General features: G+C 46.1%; 8 protein-coding genes across 8 annotated transcripts; 3 read left to right on the forward strand and 5 right to left on the reverse strand.

The window, feature by feature from the left end:
- Nucleotides 1-2,310: 2,310 nt before the first annotated feature.
- N7533_006360 (ankyrin repeat domain-containing protein) lies at nt 2,311-3,291 on the forward strand (the record flags this gene model as incomplete). The annotated part of the gene is made up of 1 exon (XM_057103010.1): nt 2,311-3,291. One exon carries the CDS (start codon nt 2,311-2,313, stop codon nt 3,289-3,291), a length of 981 nt encoding a protein of 326 aa, XP_056962640.1.
- Nucleotides 3,292-5,048: 1,757 nt separating this feature from the next.
- On the reverse strand, nt 5,049-6,558 carry N7533_006361 (UbiD family decarboxylase; the record flags this gene model as incomplete). Its single annotated transcript, XM_057103011.1, is given in 2 exon segments — nt 5,049-6,380; nt 6,397-6,558. The coding sequence occupies 2 exon segments, from the start codon at nt 6,556-6,558 to the stop codon at nt 5,049-5,051; spliced, it is 1,494 nt and encodes a 497-aa protein (XP_056962641.1).
- A 1,020-nt stretch (nt 6,559-7,578) lies between these two features.
- N7533_006362 (UbiX family flavin prenyltransferase) lies at nt 7,579-8,217 on the reverse strand (the record flags this gene model as incomplete). The annotated part of the gene is made up of 1 exon (XM_057103012.1): nt 7,579-8,217. The coding sequence occupies one exon, from the start codon at nt 8,215-8,217 to the stop codon at nt 7,579-7,581; it is 639 nt and encodes a 212-aa protein (XP_056962642.1).
- Nucleotides 8,218-8,900: 683 nt separating this feature from the next.
- Nucleotides 8,901-10,586, forward strand: N7533_006363 (cytochrome P450; the record flags this gene model as incomplete). The annotated part of the gene is made up of 9 exons (XM_057103013.1): nt 8,901-9,089; nt 9,142-9,248; nt 9,313-9,469; nt 9,537-9,649; nt 9,713-9,800; nt 9,851-9,946; nt 10,017-10,175; nt 10,231-10,420; nt 10,474-10,586. The coding sequence occupies 9 exons, from the start codon at nt 8,901-8,903 to the stop codon at nt 10,584-10,586; spliced, it is 1,212 nt and encodes a 403-aa protein (XP_056962643.1).
- Nucleotides 10,587-11,283: 697 nt separating this feature from the next.
- Nucleotides 11,284-12,303, reverse strand: N7533_006364 (uncharacterized protein; the record flags this gene model as incomplete). Its single annotated transcript, XM_057103014.1, has 1 exon — nt 11,284-12,303. The coding sequence occupies one exon, from the start codon at nt 12,301-12,303 to the stop codon at nt 11,284-11,286; it is 1,020 nt and encodes a 339-aa protein (XP_056962644.1).
- Nucleotides 12,304-13,768: 1,465 nt separating this feature from the next.
- On the reverse strand, nt 13,769-14,319 carry N7533_006365 (putative bZIP transcription factor; the record flags this gene model as incomplete). Its single annotated transcript, XM_057103015.1, has 2 exons — nt 13,769-14,131; nt 14,185-14,319. 2 exons carry the CDS (start codon nt 14,317-14,319, stop codon nt 13,769-13,771), a joined length of 498 nt encoding a protein of 165 aa, XP_056962645.1.
- Nucleotides 14,320-15,837: 1,518 nt separating this feature from the next.
- N7533_006366 (alternative oxidase) lies at nt 15,838-16,994 on the reverse strand (the record flags this gene model as incomplete). Its single annotated transcript, XM_057103016.1, has 3 exons — nt 15,838-16,348; nt 16,408-16,698; nt 16,771-16,994. The coding sequence occupies 3 exons, from the start codon at nt 16,992-16,994 to the stop codon at nt 15,838-15,840; spliced, it is 1,026 nt and encodes a 341-aa protein (XP_056962646.1).
- Nucleotides 16,995-18,543: 1,549 nt separating this feature from the next.
- Nucleotides 18,544-18,873, forward strand: N7533_006367 (uncharacterized protein; the record flags this gene model as incomplete). Its single annotated transcript, XM_057103017.1, has 1 exon — nt 18,544-18,873. One exon carries the CDS (start codon nt 18,544-18,546, stop codon nt 18,871-18,873), a length of 330 nt encoding a protein of 109 aa, XP_056962647.1.
- Nucleotides 18,874-22,392: the final 3,519 nt, after the last annotated feature.

Below are 22,392 nucleotides of genomic sequence, written 5' to 3' on the forward strand. Positions count from 1 at the left end.
GGACCATTTATAGACACGAGCCCGCAGATGATTGAGCCTCAGAGCATTGTAGCCTAGTACTGGGTAAAAAATTCCTTTGTAAATATGTATTGTAAGATTGTGGCGTCATCATAAGACTGCTCTCGAGGGTTCCATCCTGGTTAAATTGACAAGGGTCGAGAAATATCAGAAGCGGGTTGTAAGTGCCCAAAGCACCTATGCATATATGTGGCATTTGATCATTTGCTGGAACTGAAAGCATGTCATATTGTAGATGTAATTTTCCGCTCTATCCGCCCAGAATATCAGGATTATTCGATCTGGCATAGTCTCACTGTGTAGCTTCACGATCTACTAGTGAAAGCTTCCCAGCACAAAGACCAATAACGATTTCTTACCACCGTGTGGAAAGCAAGCCGTCTTCTTTACTGACAGATCAAGTCCCATAAAAAACGCTGAATGAATCCATTATATTATTTTGCTGTATATTTATGGTCCTAGTACTACTATTCACTACTAGTATATCATGCATCGCTACTGGTAGATCAATGGAGATGGCCTCAGGTATTGAACAAGTCTAGTAAAAATTAAAATTGCTCTCCACTGGTAGTCTTCGGCTCTGCATCCATGGATCCACCCAAGTGTAGGCTCCAGGACTTTACAAAAATATATCATGTGCGGAGTACCGCAAAAAGGGGGGTTTTAAGGAACCCCCGTAATATCAATTAGCCAACAGAACTTCGTATTTTCTGCCTATGTTTGCTCTTTCCAAAGTTGGAAAAAGTCGCAAGTTCAGCTCATAAAAGGCAACCATTAACCCGGGCGATATCCATGCTCCCCTCCTGGAACAAATATGTACAGATCATATGTATCTACTCCGCACTTGGCACGAGGTGACTGACAAAAGTGAAGCGAGAAAGGAGGCTGGACAAAGCCAAGAATAAGAGCTCATTTTTCATCGCTTGAGGTTCTAATTTCTAAATCCCTATTTCCACAATTCCCTTGATCCTTTGGTCTATCACTGGCACGTCAGCCTGGCAAGGGTAGGCTGCAGTTTGCTTTGCCTCCAAACTCTAGGCAAAATCTACCCCGCTCACATTGAGGCTCAAATGAAGGCAAATGACCGGTCAGCCGTCTCTACTAATGCAGCAATGTCTCTTTTACGAAGAAAATTGATAAGTGTATCGAATGTTGCGCTATTCAATCATGGACGGTTGCGGCTTCTGCGGTATCTCGAAAATAGACCCCTTCGGCTGAGTCCATCAAGCACTTGGCTAGCCTTCTCTGTTCCCCACTCTAGAGATTAATCCCTCCTATCCCCCCTCACTTATTTTGCCTTCTTCGGCCCCTCGCATACGTATTGTGATGGATTTGATCAATCCACGCTGCTGTAGAGGCCTCTACTAACATCACATCGGTGGTAACCCCTGTCACTTAGCCAAAAGGAGTAAGCAAACATGTTTGACCCCGCATTTGGCTCTCAGGTATATACAGTTTAAACACGGTCTGTGGTAAAGGTGAGATAAGGCGTGATATCCCTTTATTCATCGGGTACCTGTGCAGCCTCATAGGACGAACTGTTAAGACTTGAGTCTTGGCATGACCATTGAGTCTACATACAAGGTGATCTTGTGAGCATGTGTACTAGTTATATTTCTGGTTTATCACAGCCCGCAGGCAGCATGTGCACCCGTTACGTGGCAGGGCTGTCGATGATAAATCACACATCAGTTGTAAACGTGATTCACGGAGATTCTTGTTTGCTATATCACGGCCTGTAACTGAACTCGGGGCATAATTGGCCTTAGAACCAACGATATCATGCCTGCCTACACCTTCACACCTGGCATCCACCCACACCCACATGCGCGAGTTCCTGAGTCCACCTATGGTACCGTGGTGTGGTCACACTACTCTATTAGTTCAACTGTCTTGCTCATTAAAATTGAGGCTACCTTATTGGATGCCTCTGCTCTATGAGGACCAAAAAATTCCCCTTCTGCTGTTTTCTAGGCTCTCATTTAACGTAACCCGGTCATGAACACCATTGATCATCAATCAACAATGGTGTTCCTTGCTTTCCAACCCCTTGGAGTTAATTAATTAATTAAACAAAAGTTCCTCGTCATTTATGTTTTGAACGCGATAATATAGCAGTGGATGTTGATACTGCTGTGTCAGATTACCCCTGGGTATGGTCGTAGTCCATTGAGATGGCTGGTCTGTAGGTTGGCTTCACAGACCAAAAAAAAGAAGACTCCTCATCTTGGGCGAAACTTCCAGCACAGGATGGGGTATTGGATTTAGTTACTTTTAAATAAGGGCGCTAAAATGACAACCGTCGATCACGAAAATACTATACATAAGCCAAAAAGCGATGGATGGACACCACTCTATGCTGCGTCAAGCAATGGATATCTCGAGGTCGTCAAGTTTCTGTACACTCATGGAGCGGATTCTGACATCCATACTCCTAATAATGAAGGCTGGACACCTATCAATGTGGCGTCAAGCAATGAAAATCTCGATGTCGTCAAGTTTCTGTACACTCATGGAGCATATACCGACATTCATACGCCTAATAATGAAGGCTGGACACCACTATATACTGCGTCAAGCAATGGAAATCTTAAAGTCGTTGAGTTTCTGTATGAGCATGGCGCAGATACCGATGTTCATCAGCCAACGAAGTATGGCCGGACTCCATTAGCTACAGCATCTGATTTGGGGCATCTCGAAGTCGTCAAGTTTCTGTACGAGCATGGAGCTAGCGTCGAAGCGGAGGACACCTGTGGACGAACGCCACTTTTTCTTGCATCTGTGAGAGGCCATGTGGAAATCCTGCATAAACTTTTCTCTTGTAGCGCTGCGGTCGATACGAAGGACCGGTATAGGTCAATCCCACTCTTTACAGCTGTAATAAATGGGCATCAGTTGGCCGTTGATTGGTTCCTTGATATTCAGGGTGCTTCCCTCCAGTTGAAAGACGGCTTTGGTCACACCTTACTCTGGTGGGCTAAAAGATGTGGGGAAACTGGAGTTGCCGATGCCCTCATCCAATTTGCTGAAATAAGAGGTATCGAAGTATGCGAGGATGATTTAGCTGTGGAGCCTAGTTTGATGTCGATAGGTGAAACTACTGGGCGTTGCGATGCATGCACTCGATTAATGTCCGCTTCAAGGGCCTCTCATCATTGCCATATCTGTAATGCTAACAACTTCGATATTTGTCTGGAGTGCTTTGAGATGGGTGCACGTTGTCTGAATGATTCTCACGAGTTAGTTTTGCATCAGCCTACAGTTTCTTTGTAGCATCCGTGCGACGCAACAGAATGTATTTTAATTTTTCTTTTTTTCTTTTTTTCTTTTTTTACTTTGCGAAAGCTCCCTTAAATAGACGCATATGGCTTCTGTCCTACTCGTAGCTCATGATTTAAAACTTACAGGTATAACTTACAAAGTAGTTAGTAGTGAATACTATTTAGTAATTAATATTTGTAGCAGTGGTTGTCTAGTAGTGGCACTGAATTTAGCCCTAATTTCCCGCCGATCCTCCTGTTCCTTACGTGAATTCCCCTTATAAACACCGCAAAGTACATCATTTGAATATCCACTCATTTACTCCCTCAATCCTGCTCTAAAGTCTTTTTATTTTCTAAATACCCCAAAGGCCCAATTAGCCATGGAAGGGAGCGATTGACAGCAAGTACATACCTACACTAACTATCTAGGTCATCATATGGTGCTTAAGTAGTATATTGTGCCAGACTCAGAACCTGACTACCTAGTTCCTATCTAGGTATATAGCCTTATTACCCTAGATAACAACCACGAAAAGCTACAGGAATACCTAGTGTAAAATTTCTAGAATAATAAGATATTTTCTATAATTAAGATTTATTTATGCTACATATCTAATACCATTACCTACAGTAAGTATAACTATCTTAAAATTACTTACTGTAAACGGTAATAATAGTTAGAAATTAAAAATATACCCTTACTAATTCCATAATCTACTATTTATCCTAATATAGTTGTACAACTATTGACTAAGTAAAGATAATAAAGATAAGTTTCCTAAGATGGATAAAGACCTAGATATTGTCATGGGATTCGAGTATACAGCACCCCAGACGTTCGACGTCGATCCGCACTCGAATCCCCTTCGAGCCACCTGCATATCGAGATCCACTCGAACCCTAGTGTACTTAAGATCCCACAATCATTCAGAATTCTTGATCTCTTCAAGAATCAGTCTGTGTATCAACTGTCCAATCTGACCTCTACCATCCGACACACTTGCCTAGTCACAGGTCTCTAGCCTGACAATTTAGTAACCATTACAGATATATTCTACTATAATTACTTATTTTCTAAAGTATATAAGTATTACAAAAATTCCTTACTAGGAGTTTTTAAGTTAACTACTAAGTTTACAAAGAATTAAAATAACATTAGAGAGATTATTATACTTAATGTATTTCTTAGCCTTAGTTATTCTAGAATATAGGATATTTTAGATGTAGATAAGACTAAGTCTCCTAGCTTAGATATACTATTAGAAAAATAAATCTATAATTAAATTAGCCAAGAAACCATAGTATAATGACTCAGATGCTTTGAAAGATATTAGTAGTATTGAACGAAGGTATTAAGCTAAGAGAGAAGAGAAGAGAAGAAAGAGAGAAGCTCCCATCACAACTATCTACATGAGCGGCTGCCTGGGTCACGTGCGTAGTCACGTGCCAGGCACTCGAATGCCTCAATCGTTACATATAGTTAGTAGTTTCTCTCTTGATCTAGTTTACTAGAATATTTAGTATACTAATATTATACTAGTAATAGTTAGTAATACTCGTAAGGGAGATATCTCTAATATTTAATATATTATATATATACATTTTCTTAGCTCTATCTATAATATAGTAAACTTCTCTCTTTTAGAAAGTACAAAATTGTAACGATTGGAATATTGACTAGACATTTTCGTGGGCGGGTTTTGGCGCGGCCTATTCACGAAGATACCACATCATGAGCGTTAAGCATACCGGGTATCTATCATTAGATTAAAGACCAAAATCTGACCATCGCCGTAGGACTTTCTCTTTGATCTCCTCTGGGTACCCGTTTTCAAAATCGCAGGTCACCCACATCTGCTCCTGCTTATATTCATGCGGCAAGAGACAATTGGCAACGACCTTACCTCCAGTCAACTTGGTTCCTGGGCCATGGGACATGTACGGCACCAAAGGGTAGGCCGCAACATCTTCGAAATGGTACTCGTCCATTCCCGGCCGGCAGCGGCTCGCATAGGACCAGATAACATCCTTGAAGTTGAAGGGGTCGATATCGTCGCCCACGATGAGAAGTCGATGGATCTGCATGCCGCACTTACGACGGAAGACAAGCTGGCCTATCTTGCGACAAAACTCCTCAGCGTTCGTTTCCAGTACCCAAAGCTTCTTTCGATCCACCTGGACTGCTGCCCAGATAACCTGTGTCTCATATGGAGTAAACACATTGAGCACCGGAAGACCATTCTCTTGGAGAAGCTGCCTGATTTCGGCCGATGCGAGTGTGCCGATGAGAGTATGGGTTTCGTCAGGTCCTGTCGCACGGCCAGGAACGGAGATGGGAAGAATCGCGTTTCCGCTACGATAAGTTATAGCCGCTACGTTGTAGATTGGCTCCATCAACTCCTCGTCCAGGAAGCTGTAGCCGTGCATCTCGCCAAAAGGACCCTCCTTGGCCCGTTCGGTGATGGACACAGTACCTTCAATGACGATCTCGCTCCGCGCCGGAACATACAGATCGTTTGTCTCGCATTTAACCAGCTCTAGTGGCTCGCCGCATAGGGCACCGACGTACTCGGATTCCGTAACACCCTCCGGGAGAGGCATGCTACTAGCCATTACGGCGATGGGCGGAGCACCCAGCGCAATTGCAAAGGGCATATCCTTCCCTGATTCTATCCATTGCGCGTAAATGCGTGCGATGTGTTGCGGCTTCATGATCAATCCGACCATGCGCGTTTTGTCTAAAACCATTGCGCGGGCAATCGACCAGTTGACCCAGGCTTTAGTAGGATGCTGGACGATATTGATGCCCATCGTTTGGATGTAGTTACCGCCATCGGCCTTGTTGAGGAGCGGGGCAGGCAGCTTCGTCAGGTCAATATCATTGCCAAACAGTTTGTTCTCTTTGCAAGGCCCGGTCTCAACGTGGACTGGAGGAATTCCAGGTTTCCCCTTTGCTGAGAGCATCTTGTCAATGAAGTCACCGAGGCTGGCGTTTGGAGAGAGGCCGACATGTCTCACGAGCCGACGGTAGGGGAACTGCGGGTCGCTGGAGAGGCCACCTGAAGCCCCGAGGATGCGGAATAGGCCATCGTGGGCGCCCTTGATGTTGTTAAACAGGGGGGGCTTTGGATTGGAGCTCGTATGCCCGCCTTGTCACGGCAGCTACTTCGAGATTAGGGTCAACTTCGGCATTGATATCGGCCAAATCATTGTCAGATCGAAGAGCGTCGACGAAAGCGCGAAAGTCAAGGTGTGGTGGGGGTGTGCTCGTGGTCATCTTGACTGGGGTGGTGTATACCTAGAAGGAACCCGATGGGAGGAAAATGGTGGGCGTAAACGGTTGTGGTGACCAGTTATTTAAATGGTTGTATCTCTTTGTGCACTAGTATGCAGCCGTGTGGTGCAACTGCAGTATACGCTCCAGATCATTTAGATTTGATGACACGAAGATTACATGATGTGTATCAAATGACAAACGAGGTGCGAATCACAAGCACGTGTCGCTTCTGTTGTCATAAGCCTCTTTGATTCCTGCTTTCATAGGCACAGTAGTTGATAGGAATATACCGCTGTGTGTGGGGTGTTTGATTCGCCCTCGGCGTAAATTCTAATCAGAAACATAAGCTCGAGTGGATAAGCATACAGGTGGAGTTGTTATGGTAAGCTTGTCCCCACACTATTATCAATCCAGGTCTAGATCTAGTGGCGTAGGCTACCTAGTGGAGAACACTCAGTCACGGGTGGTGAGATAGGACAGAAGGCAGGACACTAGATCCGGTAAGCCCTTGGTATGGGGCACAAGGGCCTTTCGTCAATACTTCATTGCGTCCCCTACCGAGCCTTCGTATGTACAGCTCACATCATCTGATAAATTATATTCTATTGTTATGATAATAAAGTGGTAATACTACGAGCAATCTTTACTTATTAGCGTGACTCTTAACTAGGAGTATAAATGATGAATTTAACCGGAAGAACTAGGAAAGAGGCTTATTAGCCAATTAGAATTAATGAAAATTTTGAGATTATTTAGCTTTACTGTGACCAAAGGATTATTTTCAAGCATTAAGTAAAGAATATTATCGGTAGGTACTAACGATTTACTATCTTGATCTCGAGACTAGGTCTTAACTTGCCTGTTAGATATCGGTATTATTAAAATAGAGCTATGTAGAACTTACTCTGGAGAATCTTTGTCTTGTGTTCGTAGTAAACAGACTTTGCTGCGCGATGGGGCCCACTGACCTATTTCTTTTCACTAGATACAGATATCCATTTTATTTTGGCCTTCCGCGGGCTAGGTTTCCCCTCGACCTTGCCCTTGTTTTGCCTCCCATTGAAACCCAGTCCATCGCTCACCCTGCTCACTGTGGCTTTGAATTCCCAAGTCCAGTACATCAATCATCCTAGTCACGCTCTGTTCTACCATATCTTTTATGCCTTTTGGTTGGGTGTAGAATGCCATCACAGGTGGAAACAACACAGCGCCCGCATGCGACAACTGTAGCATATTCTCTAAATGGATGGAACTCAAGGGCGTCTCCCTGGCAACAAGAACAAGTCTTCTTCGCTCCTTTAGCGTCACGCTCGCCGCTCGAGTAATGAGATCATCATCATAACCCATTCGAATCCCAGCCAGAGTCTTCATGCTGCAAGGGACGACAATCATACCGTCGGTCCGAAAGGAGCCTGAAGATATGGCGGCAGAGACGTCGCGCGGAGCATAGGTCGTGTGAGCGAGCGACTGCAAGTAGCTGGGTGTGTTGTTGGGCGGGTCTAATTCATATTTCAAGGTTGCAGCTCCCCATTTGGACATGATGAGATGGGATTCGACGTCCAATCGTCGCAGGGTCTTGAGCAGGCTAACGGCCAGTGGTGCTCCGGTCGCCCCTGTTACTGCGACGATTATGCGCTTTCGCGCTGGGGAGATTGCCATGATAGCTGGGAGAGGAACTTTTCGAGAATTAATTGACATATAGTGGTTAACGGTGCTAACTAACGTGAGTCGAGGGTCTTCTGCGGAGTTTTATACGCAAGTTGCGATAAAATGGAAGTAATAGCCCATTATAGCCGGAAAGCAACGTGGCAGTGAATTAGAAAGCAGAAAGGACCTGGCTGGACCGTACTGTGATAAAAGACGGAGACGTTAGTATATTAGCGGCTTATTAGCAGACGATGCAGTCTCTCATAAGCTGTTTGAGACACGCCATCTAATTATAGCTGCGTTATCTCTTGCAAATGAACCCATGCCTTGCAGGATTATATCAGCTATTTTGTTTAATTAAAAACTCTGTTAGATAATTGACTCATGAAGACTTCCGCTATTGGTGTTTGCTCTTTCTTAACACCAGATGTGTCATCTGCGCATTCACTCTCACTTGTCCTTGCCCAGTAAGCAGTGCATTGTGGGGATAGGTAAGTAGATGGTGAGCGTCTGATCTCAAATTGAGTATCATGCCGTACACGGCTTTTACGACTCGCAGGCATATAAATACGCTGTGCTGTCACTGCACATCATTCTTTTTTGTCTGCAGTCAACTGTTGAGTTCAATCTTCTCTCGCACCCAAGTCATTGCCATGCGCCTTTAGTTCAACCCCAAACCCCAGTTTAAAAGAAACATGAATAGCGCAACAGCCCCAAATTTTCCCTTCGCGCGTGTCAAAGCTGTAGAACCCCCTTCCGAGTTTTTTGAGCTTCGATCTACATGCCCTATCAGCCGCGTGAAGCTTTGGGACAAAAGCGAGCCGTGGCTTGTCGTCAAACACGAGGATATATGCAATGTTCTATCCGACACCAGGCTTTCAAAAGTGAGTTTTGCCACATCTTGTCTTCAGATTACGAAATCTAACTCCATCCCAGGAGCGTCAGCGCCCGGGGTTTCCCGAGATGACACCGGGCGGCAAGGCTGCTGCGAAAAATAGGCCTACGTTTGTGGATATGGATCCCCCTGATCATATGTGCCAAAGGTCGCAATTCACCAACCTGAAAAGCTCTTTGCACTTCTAATCATGCATACTAAATTTAGAATAGGAACATGGTTTCCGAGGCCTTTGATAAAGTCCACCTCAGCCACTTGAAGCCGTTCATTAGAAAGACAGTGAATGCTTTTATTGATAACTTGATGAAGATAGGCTGTGAAACGCCTGTGAATTTGGTTGAACACTTTTCTTCACCAATCCCCTTGCTGGTATGTCACTGGTTAAATCTTGGCCCTGCACCTCCACCTTTCGAGTATCCGACTGAATCCCAATCAGGTGATTTGCCATATCCTCGGGATTCCAGCCGAAGATATCGCATACCTCACTGAAATGAACGCTGTTCGCACCAATGGTAGCTCCACAGCAGCTGCAGCACAGGATGCAAATCGGTTAGCCATTAATCTCTCTATCGATAAAAACATATATCAGCTGACAAGAATTATAACACCTAGAGATATCTTAGGCTATCTGGAAAAGTTGCTAGACAAGCGAAGCGAAGATCTTAAGGACGATATCATCAGTACGCTTATCGTTGAACAAGTCAGGCTCCATCAATCGTCGGCGAGACGTACATTTGCTAAAATTAGCAGCTGAACCCCGGGCATATTGAGAAACTAGACGTTATTCAGATTGCTTTCCTGTTGCTCGTCGCTGGAAACGCAACAACGGCCAATATGATCAATCTGGTAAGCATCATTGACTCTCGATTTTTAACCGTTCCAGCTCCTGTGGCCATTGACACGCGGATTATCGCAGGGCGTCGTGACCCTCCTCGAAAACCCCGCCCAGCTGGAAGATCTTAAACAGAATCCATCACTTGCGCCGGCATTCGTTGAAGAGCTCTGTCGGTATCATACTGCCTCGGCATTTGCGACCCGGCGTGTGGCCAAGGTTGACATTACCCTTAGGGGACAGGTGAGGCCCATATCCGGTATTGTTGAGAATATTACCATGACAATTATTCCTCCAGACCATTAAAGCAGGCGAGGGTATTATTGCCTCGAATCAGTCTGCGAATCGCGATGAAGATGTCTTTCCAGACCCCGATAAATTTAACCTGCACCGAAAGGTTGACCCAGCAAAGAACCTCGCATTCGGCTTTGGAGACCATCGCTGCATCGCCGAGGCGCTTGCTCGGGCTGAATTGGAAACTGTTTTTGGTGAGTAATAAGAAATTTAGAGAGCGACTGGCGTATTCTGATCTTTCATGCAGATTCTCTTTTCCAGAAGCTACCCAATCTCAGACTCGCTATCAATCACCATGAGATTAAATACTCCGATCCGTATCGAGATGTTGGAATTGTCGAGTTGCCGGTCATTTGGTGACTACATTTCCTTAGTCATTGATCCTTGATTAAAACCAGGTTAGTACCTAGGTTGCTGATATCATATGTTGCTTCGTTGAGTGGTATTCCTGGGCTTAGCACTTCATTTAAATCAATTACAAGCAAGGGCAACCGGGTCTTGAGTTGGTAACGTGGTCTTAATGATAACCGTAGTCCATTTATAACCTGGTGAATGCCAAACGTGTGACTTTTGCCCCTCTCTGATGATCTAGATTGTCGAAGAGAGTCGCGAGAGGTCGCAGTGGTACCAGAAAATCAAGAAACGTAAGGAATATATCGCTGGTATTGATCCAAGCTTGACAATCTTCGAATCTACTAATCTTTCAATGTATTCCATGTGTTTTGGTAGCTCGCTCCGCATGTGCGGGTTTCAAATAGAGACCACAGACTCCACAAAGTCAAAGTGCGGTAAGATGGCGACGCGATGCCTGCGTCAGACCGATATAAAGAAAAGTCTACTAGTATGTATTCTACAAAAGTCTACTTTAAACTCATAAAGAATGTCGTCTTAAGAAAACAAGATGCGGCTAGCAATTTTAGTTAAGTTTATTTGCTCTCACTTGCCAAAAGCTGGGTCGTCATGGGCTCAAGATTCAGCTAAGATAAGTACAAACATGTCGAACGGGCTCTTGCCAATCCTATCAACGGCTCAGTCGGATAACCACCTAAAATCATCTCTATATCTGCTCGATTCTAATAGCAACGATCTTTGCACCCTCGGTAATAGTGCCGTTTACAGGGGCAGCCAGCGCACCGGATGTAGCAACATAGAGAATTCTGTCGCTTTCACCTCCGAGCAACACGCTAGTTGCGCCAGCCACGGTGAGCTGATTTTCCGCGCCAATTATACCTTCCGTGTCGCCCTTGCGGTTCAGCTTTGTGACAATGTTCTCAAAGTTTCCAGCCACGTAGATATCTCCAGTCGCTCGGTCATAAGTGAAATCGTCGCCCCAGACACCTGTTGCGAGTGTGGTGTAGGGACCAGTTGCGCGTCCGCTGACTGAATCGATTCGTACTCGACCAAGCGTCTCCTTCAGGCTGTTGGTATAGTACAAGAATGTTTCATGGCCGACGAGCACAGTGTGGATGCCGTTTAACCCCAAGTTCTCCCCGGTAGGTGGCTTCATAGTTTCGTCTTCCAAGACTACTTCGTAGTCACCGGTATCCGGGTCCAATCGGTAGACGGTCCCATTCCAGCTATCTCCAATAAGTAGGGTGCCTGACCTCTTGTTCATCACCGTCATTCCGTTCGGGAAGCCTGCCTCGGGGATATCGGCAAGCTTCTTGGCGGCGACGTGGTCGAGACCGGCGCCCGAGAACTGCACGTCCCAGATAGCGTAGCTTCCTACGGTAGAATCATGCGTCTCGAGGCTGTAATTTCCAGTAATGACTGCGAAGCGATTCTTCCTGTACTCAACAATCCCCAGGGCGCCCGTCGCACTGGGAAAAGATTGAATAAGTTCCGCAGAAGCTATTCCAGCACCTGGACCACATTGAGCCTGGGGAGCTTTAACTTGGTAAACAGCAGGGATGTCAAGTCTCGTTGCGAGGATGCTGTTAGAAGGACCTGTCTCGAGGTTCTCTAGCCATGAGCCACGAGGAAATTGGTAGAGGGTTGATATTGCATTATTGGGCTCGCCAGCGCCAAGCACGGTGAGAGATAAAGCGAGCAACGACGCAAATGTTTTAGAAAGCATTTCTAATTTGATTTTCGGGTATTTGGCAGTAGAAAGTAGGATCAGGTAAGAAAGAGGACGGGTCTGCTCATCAAAACGGAAGAGCTGAGTTGCAGGGGACAAGAAAGGCTTTTATACACAAACTTCGGACCCAAATGCTTATCAAAAGCACCTCATCAGAGTAAATCGATTGAATCTCGACGGTTCCAACAACAAACTTCTGGCCCGTGCTTACTCATGGTTGGTGTAGAATTATTATGCTGCCAAGTCATCCGTGGCATAAGATTATGGAAGCAGAAGTGCGCGCTATCTTTCCTAGGGTTCATCCGAGACATTCTTGCTTGGCTGCCGTAATCTGGAGGGACGTGAATATGACGAAGCATGGCGATTACTTTGCGCGTTAGCTCTCTTATCTCATCAAGTCCCTATACTTCACTCTTAATGTTTGTTTTCTGGAGACAAATAGTTGTTCGATCCCACGATCGGAGCTGGTGATTGGAGACCCTAGAGTCTAGCTCTTCTTGAGTCCTACGCACGGGCTTATGAACTTAAACCTCTGCAGGACAATCACCCAGGTGACTAGTTTAATTTTCCCTGCTGGCTTTTTGCCATTTCACGTAACCTCACCGCACACTCCAGCCCACCTTCGATATGCTGGTAGTGGAAATTTACCTTCCTAAATGAAATGTATGTCTCGCTGCTTTGAGACCGTACCATTCATGTTAGTGATGGCTCGCGAATCTGCTATTGAACTGGACCTTCAATTCACTTCCCATTATTTATTATCTCGGCCTAAAACTTGATTTTCTCTAACCATATGTTGCCCCAAACCGTGTTTATTTCGAACATCAAGTTCTCTTAGTAAATAACTTTTATCCCCACGACAATCGGAAGCTTTCGTGCTATCTAAAAGTCTCAATCGAAATGTCTCTCTTATTTAGTTTAATAGGTTGTCTTTTGTCCTACAAAGCCATTTACAAGGGGTTTTTGGCATTCGGATAAAGATGGATTTGCTACACTTTTACAGGTACAGCCGCTTGTTGTGCAGACCTGGATACAGATGCGAGAGCAGAATTCTATTTATGGCTCCCATAAAAGGTTTCCACTTAGATAGAGCACTTTGCGTTTACACGGGAAGTTCCTAAAGGGCAGCAGACGTTATACCTCTCGGGCTATGTTGAATGGCGGACGGAACACATATCTTACATCGTGGGAATCATAGGCTACCAAGCATGATAGGTCTATTTCATTCCTAGCTATATAACACGTCGAATTTCAAGAACTGTATGGAAAATCAAAATGAGAGACCTAAGACCGAAAAGGTCGCTATGAGCTATCTGTTCTACATACCAGCGCAAGTCAGCCAAGGAATTCTCTCAAGAAAATCTTAAATCAACCAAGCTCTAAAACCAATGATTTCATCGTCTTTGAATGGGGGGGGGGATGTGCAAAATCTACCGTTGGTGGAACACAAATCAAAAGAAATTCAGCTAAGACATCTCATCGTACTTGGATTAATCCCATCAACTAAGTCTTCAACGTAGACTCGGAGGTCGTCGAAAGGGATCGCACTCTCAGCCCAATCGCCGGGTAATTGCGACCCTTGGAACAGTCGAAGAACAGCCAGCAACAAGCGCCACTGCTGGCGCAATTTCCTAACTTCAACCCGAAGCGTTTCGTTTTCCTTGACGAGCTGCGTGAGGTCGCTAACCGTGTCAGAGTATTGCTTCAACAGTGTCTGGTGGTCCTTATGGAGCTCTTCGGCGTCTTTCTGCAGGAGCTTGCTCTGGTGTTCTTTGCGCTCCCGGAATCTGCGCTGAGCTTCTCGGTTTTGAGCTCGGCGCCTCACCTTTCCCGGATAAAGTTAGCACCTCAATGGGATATGGGAGTTATTTTGCGTACAGCTTTAGGCTCAGTCGTGTCGCGGGTTGTTGATGAAACTGAAGGAGCTCGTGATACTGTGGGTGTATTCTCAAGGCTGGGTATTGAGCTGTCAGCCGGTATGCTTGTGGCCTGGCCGTGTCCATGAAAATTCATGTAGTGATTCTTCGCCGCCGAGTCAGCGACAACGGCTAATGTTGGTTGGCTTGGCACGACTTACCAATCCACTGATTAAGTCCGGTGGTAACGATGGATATTCTAATTCGGGCATAAAGGGTGATGATTCATGTGTGGCAGTGGGACTGCGCGAAGTGAAACGAGGTTGATACTCCATTCTTGCATTCACCTGTTGTTTTCCAGAGCTTAACGTGTGAAAACAAAGATTGCTCAATAACAAAACTCTTCAATAATCATATATCAGAGGATACGCGCTCAGCTTATATACTGGGCGGACCAATATACGGATCAACGGTCATCGCGAACCGACACAATGAAGCTTTTACGGCCAGGAAGACTTGGTATGGCGTGATATCTGGCAAAGGATGAGACGCTGCAAGCTGATGCACCGTCGAAGCATCTGTAGAAGGTGTCACCGGCCAATCAGACGCAATTGTGGCGGCCCTGGGTTTGGCATAGCGGCATCCTCCTTCCCCACAGACATAGATAATTTGTCTGTAAGTCACCAGAGACCCAATACTAGTCTGTTTCCGCCTGAGGAACATCCCAATTGTCAAGGTGCATATGGGTTTCCCCTTGAGTTAAGCGACTTAATAGCCGCATACAGAAGTATCTTTTCCGTACACATCTTTAGATATTCGCCTTTTGCTCGTTTTGCTTTTCTGCTTAGTAGATTATCTCGGTGCTATGCCCTTGGTGGCGTACACTATGCCCGGGGGTACATTATTACCTCATCACATGAAGGATACTATTGATGGTCAGCCAGATGAAACTATACGAGGGTGCATATCTTTTTTTTTCTCACCGATCTAGCGAATCCCCATTCCTCGGGTCGTGGCTGAGGAATACAACTAGCCTGGCGCTAAGGCCCTACCTAATCCATGTTTTACATCGTCGGGTATCCTATCTAAAGGTATCGCCCTGCGAGTAATCCAATAAGATTTCGTATTTTACTGCGACTACCCAGTAGTATAACCCGGAAAGGGAAAATGGTACAAGCAGCCGAGGTGCGGTCTGACCCGACCCACTTAGGTGCCACAGTTAAATTAGCCGATCTGGTCGGCGTTGCTCCGTCTCCTTTCAAGATCGGCCGAAATGACAAATTGCTTCGACTTGATCAATTATTGCTAGAAATGGAAGCAGATACGACCTTAGAAATAGTTCTAGTCCATATGCCGCTATTAATAGAGAAATAGACACCAAGGAAACTGACTTCATGCTACCCTACCGGCATCCGGCCGGCCGCCGGAGCAAAATAGTGCAATGAACTACAACGGACAACGCTGACAGATAAGGCTACGAAATGGGTGCAACCCGTAACAAACTCGACAACTACCTCGGCGAGAAAGTACGTTCACGTGTATCAAAAGACAGAGAAAGTCTCTTCCTAAACATATGCTACAGCTACTGACTTCAATACATACAGGTCTTGATGTTGAGAAAATATGATGAAGCATTTATGAAACAGGTGATATAATCCATATAATATTTCAAAGCTTAAATCACCTCGTCCCTTTCCCATCCTATCGTCTTGATATGCGTAAGATCCTTCTTCGGATGAGGCTTCGTCGGATCTTTATATTGGGACGCATACGGGTTCGGGTCCGATGCCTGGATGAGGTTTCCGAAAGTATGATTGACCTCTCCATGTTTCGCCTCATCCGCTCGAACGTACATCAAGAGATCTTTCATCTTTCTTTTCCCTTCTGGCATCTTCCAATACTGTACGGCAATCTCAGGAGCATCCAACTTCTCCCACTCAGGTAGCTTGCCTGTCTCAAGGTCGTGGATCGCACGGGTGTAGGTGAGAACGGCCTCTTCTTCCAGATACCCAACGAACCGATGACAGGTCCTCGGTGAGATGAGATAAGACAGGAAAAAGCCGTTGAAGAAGACACCCTGCGCACCGAGAACGAGAAGTCGCATGAAGAAGCCTGGCTTGGCCAGTTTCAAAAACGTAAGCAAGTGCATGCGCTCATTGTATGCTTCTTCTAGAAGGGTTTCAATCCTAACGCCGCAATTAGTTTTCTCGGTATTATGCTAGGCTGGGTTTGATTCGGCGCTCACCAGCCATTGTCCCTCTTCAGCCCCCTCAGGCTCCTTAGATGCCGAAGCATACCGCCCACCATGCCGGGCACGCCCGCGACGCTTTCAAGGAAGATGAATCGCGTCAGCCATTTCTTCTCAGTCATTTGAAATTTGACTTCATGCTGCTGACCCAGCTCAGGGTGCCGGTAGCCAGACACGCGGTCCATTCCCCAACGCAGCACCTTTACAGTACCTAGGGCCACGCGGTCAGACCAGTTCTTTGCATTGCGATGGCCGACAGCGACTGCACACATCTGTTCAGTGGTGTACCTGGTTGCATCACGTTAGTCTGTGTGCTATCATGAGCGCCACTGCATATAGCCCATAATTTAGCAGACTTACACCGGATGGACCCATGCTGTCTCTACCTGTTTAATATGAGGTGTAGACGGTGGGGAAAAGATATCTGTGGTGTTGTCACGGGGCGTTGAGGAATTGAACCGGCTGGTAGAGTGCATGAGACCGCGGGTGATCCCGTAAATAGTCCCTTTGCGAGCATAGAGCACTTTATATTGCTTCGGAGCCCCGAGGATGATCCTGGCGGGTGTAGCTAGAAGCGAAAGCATGGCGACAGGATGATACCAGGCGATTTGGGGTTGACTCCAAGAAGGACGTCACAACAGCGACTAAATAATGATTAGCGATGTTGATGAGCAAATCGAGACTGAGTCCGTTGTTTTTATATAGTGGCCGGATCGTAGCGCTTTGTGAAGTACCAGGCTGCCGGGATTTGCGAGAAATCGTAATGCCGGCCATTCATAGAGCGAAAATACTCATCTGGAGCGAAACATCATACGACGCCAAGAGGTATTTGATTGATAGACGCCACAGGATCCCTGACTCGCAGGAGTTAGGGGATTTACGATCAAGGCGAGCTTAAGCCCCGAAGCTGATAACCGCCACTCCTCATAGGTGCTGACGACTGCTGAGCAGAGACGCATAAGCATCGGATCCGCTCTGAAAAGGGTGGGAAATAGTAGCAAGTTATTTTGAGACAAGCGGGACGTAGTTTGTTTCTTGGCTGAAATTAAGCCAATACGAACGAATTTTCCACTGCCTGCTTCGGCTTTAGGATCTACTCAAGTTTAAGCACTCCAATGGCTCGGTTGTCGAAGGCTCTTCTAATTGGAGCGATGATCTCATAGGCCATTACCTCAGCTGGCTAATCCCAAGCTGCGGGTTTGGGACTAGAACCCAGAGCTGGTAAACGACTCCAGAGATGTAGATCAAACTCTTCTATAGTTCGCTTAAGGAACTTACCGAGGGAGGTAACTAATGGGAAAAGCAATGGCGCGCTATGCTTTATCTGTGGCTGTAGGGGACTCACCTCCGTGGAGAAGCGGGAATAGATTCATGGTCTACCAATCAAAGGGAGCTCGTTTTAGATTGGATAGTCTGTCGTAGGAAGAAGCAAGCCTACCAGTGAGCTAAAAAGCTACTAATTGTCTGACATATTATTCTTGGCCTTATGCTTGCTTACAGTAAGCTAATTTACAACTTACGCCAGTGGCTTGATATTGATAAGCTCGCGGCACAAATTTCCTTAGCCGTTTAGATGTAACATTCTTTCTTAGGATCTAGCTATCAGCTTCAAAATTTCACATCGCTAATTATTGTTCTACCCATCGTTACTGAACTGTACCATGGCCGATGCTGGCATTATGGTTTGAGGACGGGTTACATTATAGCCACATTGAACGACAGATTACTTTTGGCCCCTGGAAAGATTGGTATAAAGCATAGAAATCTCCCGGGTGTATGAGTTCTTATTTTCCTACACACGTCCTTCTATCTCCCACGAACACCTTATTTTGGAATATGACTTTACGAGATGCCCGAATTCTTTCTGAAGCTGCTCCTCGTACGAATTTTGCATCTACCTTTTCTATTATTCGGCGATCTTTCTCGTCTGATTTCTCGCCACACACATGCGCACCAAAGGCCAATATAGCTCGGATCATGTCTACAAGCTCCTGAAAACATCTGTCCTCTCGGAGTTCTCCGAGCAGGAAGCTAATGTCCGAATTTGGTTGGCCGCGATGTATCGCCTCTTTGCACTCAAGGGCTGAAATTGAGATATCTACGGCCATGTAACCCCCAAGGTCCACAAAAGCGATGGCTCGAGTTTCCTCATCAATCCATTCGGTCTTCTCTACGGGGAATACACTGCCAGCAGCCTTATCAAAGTTGGCGCCGGATGGATCCGTCAAGCATCAAAGTGTTACGAACGGCTTATTTGGTATCAATGACGCGGGCTTCGTGATTCACGGCGCGATCCTTCGCACTCGACCGGACATTCAAAGCGTCATGCACTGCCACTACCCCTCGGCTGTGGTCGTCTCGTCTCTCAATCAGGGCTTCCTTGAGCTCCCCCAGACAAATCACCAAGTTAGACCGATCGCGTATCATGGCTCTCAAGGTGTAGTCGTCGATCGCAATAAGTAGAAGAGCTTAGCAGAGGACATGGGGGATAAGAAAGTCATGTTCTTGTGCAACCACGGTGTGATCACCGCGGGCTCTTCAGCCGGGGCTGCCTTGGGGCGACTGGCATTCAGTCCCATGCTTCTGCGTGCGCATTGGGAGACGCCCAGAACCTCAATATGCCAAGCGACCAGACCATTAACTAGACCTAGGAAGTAATGCATAAAAGGGGCTTCGCAGGTATCACCTACGGAGCGAAGGAGTTGTCCGCCTACATGCGAGTGCTGGACAAAATTGATGCGTCTAACAGGACTTGACAGTGTAAGATTCTCTGGCTATGCGTGAGTGCTGGTACATATGCCATGTCTATTTTTGTGATTTTTTCTATCATCGTAGTTTTTATACAAGTTGGATTTGACTATTACAAGACTGGATTACGTTGGGTCCCTTCAGGAGTGTGCAATCGTCACACCCGGCCAATATCCTATATCCCATTCCTATTCAATTCAGTTGAAAAAAACTTCTTTCAAAACTCCTCCCTGCCCGCTATCGGTGCAATACGAGAGTAGGAAGGGGCCAGAGCCTCATTCCAAACGTCCTCCCCTCTCGTATATCCAGGCTGGTCGACGTAGAAAAACTCTACCAGTACAGATCGAACTGTTTTCCATTCCATCAACCCAAGATGGACCGCGATCTCTCTAAGGTGGTCCACAAACCAGCGGTGAGACTCATAATCTTTAGAGGCGATAGATCCAATAAACAGAATCCATAACAACAGATCTGGTGCAGTAGCGTGGAGGAATGCAAGCCTAGGTATTAAACATTGCCTTAGATGGTCCACTATGTACCGCATTATGGGGAAATTGCCATAGTTCCACATCCGTAGGTACATATATATGAACAGCGTCCGACGCAGTGGTTCATTTAAATAGTCGTCTCGGAAAGAAAATGAGAGGAGGCGATGTTTTAGAATAATGTGGAGGTCCCGGTCCGTCGGCTTGGCAAGGAACGGCATCGTTGTCGCCAAATGAAAGCGCACAAACAGACGACAGCAGAGAGTAAGGGTGTTCTTCATAATGAGGTCGAGCTCCGCAAACCAGGGAGCTCGGATAAACCGAGTACCGAGAGGCGTTAGGGAAGAAGGCATCGGATGTTCGTGGCTGCGGTAATTTTTAGCACCGCCACAAAACATCTCGGCTTGGTTGAGAACCTCTCCACGAAACCTGGCAATAATGGGAAACCATGGCTTTGAATCATGCAATGCCGCACACGCTATATCACCCCTACAAGCTGTCAGTGACACGTAAAATGAAAAATGGGTGGATTCTGTACTGGTAAATTGTTGCGAGTGTTATATGACTTGCACAATCCAAGCCACCCATTAAGTTTATGAGTGTACTGAGTCCCCTCATATGTGCTTGTGACGCCACCAAGTGTGCGTTAAGCGACTAACAGTGTTAATCATTAGCTTAGTTCTAGGCCCGTTCCCCAACATCGAGGAACAATATACCTCACAATGATTCATGATGGACACACAAAGTATCGTCGACTCTGTCGCTGCGGTAGCTGATTCCTGAAGAAGTTTATTCAGGCAGTTGATAGCCTCACCACGGAGCCAGATAGCATCTTGGGATGACTTAAGCACAGACAGCGAATCGGTGTCATAGCTGAGACTCAAGCACTGTTTTATTTTCCGCCGCTAGGTAAAGCATGGTATAAAGAAGAGCTGGTAAACCAGTGGCCTTCTGGGCCCAGATAATACCCTCTCGAGCCCCATCAAGAGGGATAGTAGCTGGCGCTAGTTGCACCCAGACTGACCCTCGTGGTTAGCATGGCCCTTTGCACGGCTATCTTGGTCGACGTACAGTGATGAAAATACATATCCATGGAGTCGTTCATGGGCACAGACCTAGTTTGAAACGGATCGACATACCCTTGGCCCACGTATTCTGTCAATGAATATCGGCCTTCGCTTGCTATGGCCTGCATAAAGGGCACTGTATCGGCTGTCCCATAATATTTCTTAGTTGGTTTTGCGTATTTCAGCCTCTCTATAGACTGTTTCTTCCTTCGTTGATGAGCAAGCCGGGAAAGGAAGATTTTCTTTTCTCTTCCGACTCCAAAATCTTGACACATGTCATCTTGGGTATTGATAAACAAAAAATTTCGCTCTGGTGATGACTGGCCAGTTTGAACAGGCATAGTGACTGCCACGAGATAGGTATCTCTTGGGGAAATTACAGTCCCAGGAGTGAGGTCGTCCGACTAAAATTGAATTTCGGCGAACCAAAAAAGTTCATTTTGTCTACCAGGCGACGGTTGTCAATATACGGCGTTTGTCGCGTCCATTTTACTACTATTTCCAGTGAGACATCTGTTTCTCCGATGGGGACACGCCACAGTAATCTAGGAGCAATGGGAGACTAGGATGATGAGAGTTTGCCCCGCTGACTGCCGTATTCTGGGTGAGGGCCAGAATCTGTTAGTATACACGTGATGTCAGCGATAGGAACTCGGCTAAATACAGTTACCCGCAAATATTTTTAGAAACCTACGGATTTTCTTCCGCGCTCGAATCATCGAATCATCTACTCCGTACAAACAGTCTTACCCCAGACACACAGGCTTTACGCTAAGCTAACATTGGCTAGACGAAGCCGCATCCGTGGGGCATAGCGCCGTCTCATTGGTCGTAGGAGAATCTACATATGTAGAACATGGCGACCCAAACTGGACACCTATGTGGGTCTCTGGGAAAGAAAGAGTCTGTCTTTGGAAGATGACATGGCCCGTGGTCAAGCACAGCGTCCTTGAACTATTCCGGATGTCGCTGGAAGAAGGCGCGTTACCCAGGCAGTCAATACATGCAAAGATCATACCACTCAAAAAGCCGAACAAAGAGAACTATATCATTGCGAAGGCCTGGAGGCCGATTTCACTCCTCGCGACACTGGGCAAAGTACTGGAATCAGTCATCGCAGAAAGGATCTCACTCATGGTGGAAACGCACGGCCTGCTTCCGACCAGTTACTTCGGGGTACGCAAGTGACGGTCCGCGAAACAAGCGCTCTTACTCTAACAAGAGCAAATCTACGCGGTATGGTGTGGCCGATGGGTCCTGAGCTTGATCGGCTTTGATGTTAAATGAGCTTATAATGTGGTGTGCAAAGAACGATTGCTCTAGAAGATGAAAGCGTGAGGTATACCCGATGTTCTGCTTCGGTGGGTCGAGGTGTTCTGTTTGGAGTGAACGGTAACTATCTAAATTGACTATTCTTACAATTAAGTCAGAAGAACTAAGGCCTATATTTTTCTTTGCACTAGTACCCGACAATATTCCTTTGCTACCTTGCCTCTTTACACAGTGTGCTCCTGAAATTGTGGTGCTGAGCAGCAGACAAAAGTAGCCGGTGACCAAATGCTGTGCTAGTCAGGCAAAAGCTACCTGTTGGTGGAGTTGAAGGAGGAGAAGAGACTATTATAGAGCGAAATCGAGGCACACTTTCCTAGCCGCAAACGTTTATTATTGTAGATATATTATTC

The sequence above is a fragment of the Penicillium manginii genome, assembly GCF_028828005.1.
Source record: "Penicillium manginii strain IBT 31320 chromosome Unknown utg000004l:1.0-7231830.0:1.0-7236170.0, whole genome shotgun sequence".
In the NCBI taxonomy this organism is placed as follows: domain Eukaryota; kingdom Fungi; phylum Ascomycota; class Eurotiomycetes; order Eurotiales; family Aspergillaceae; genus Penicillium; species Penicillium manginii.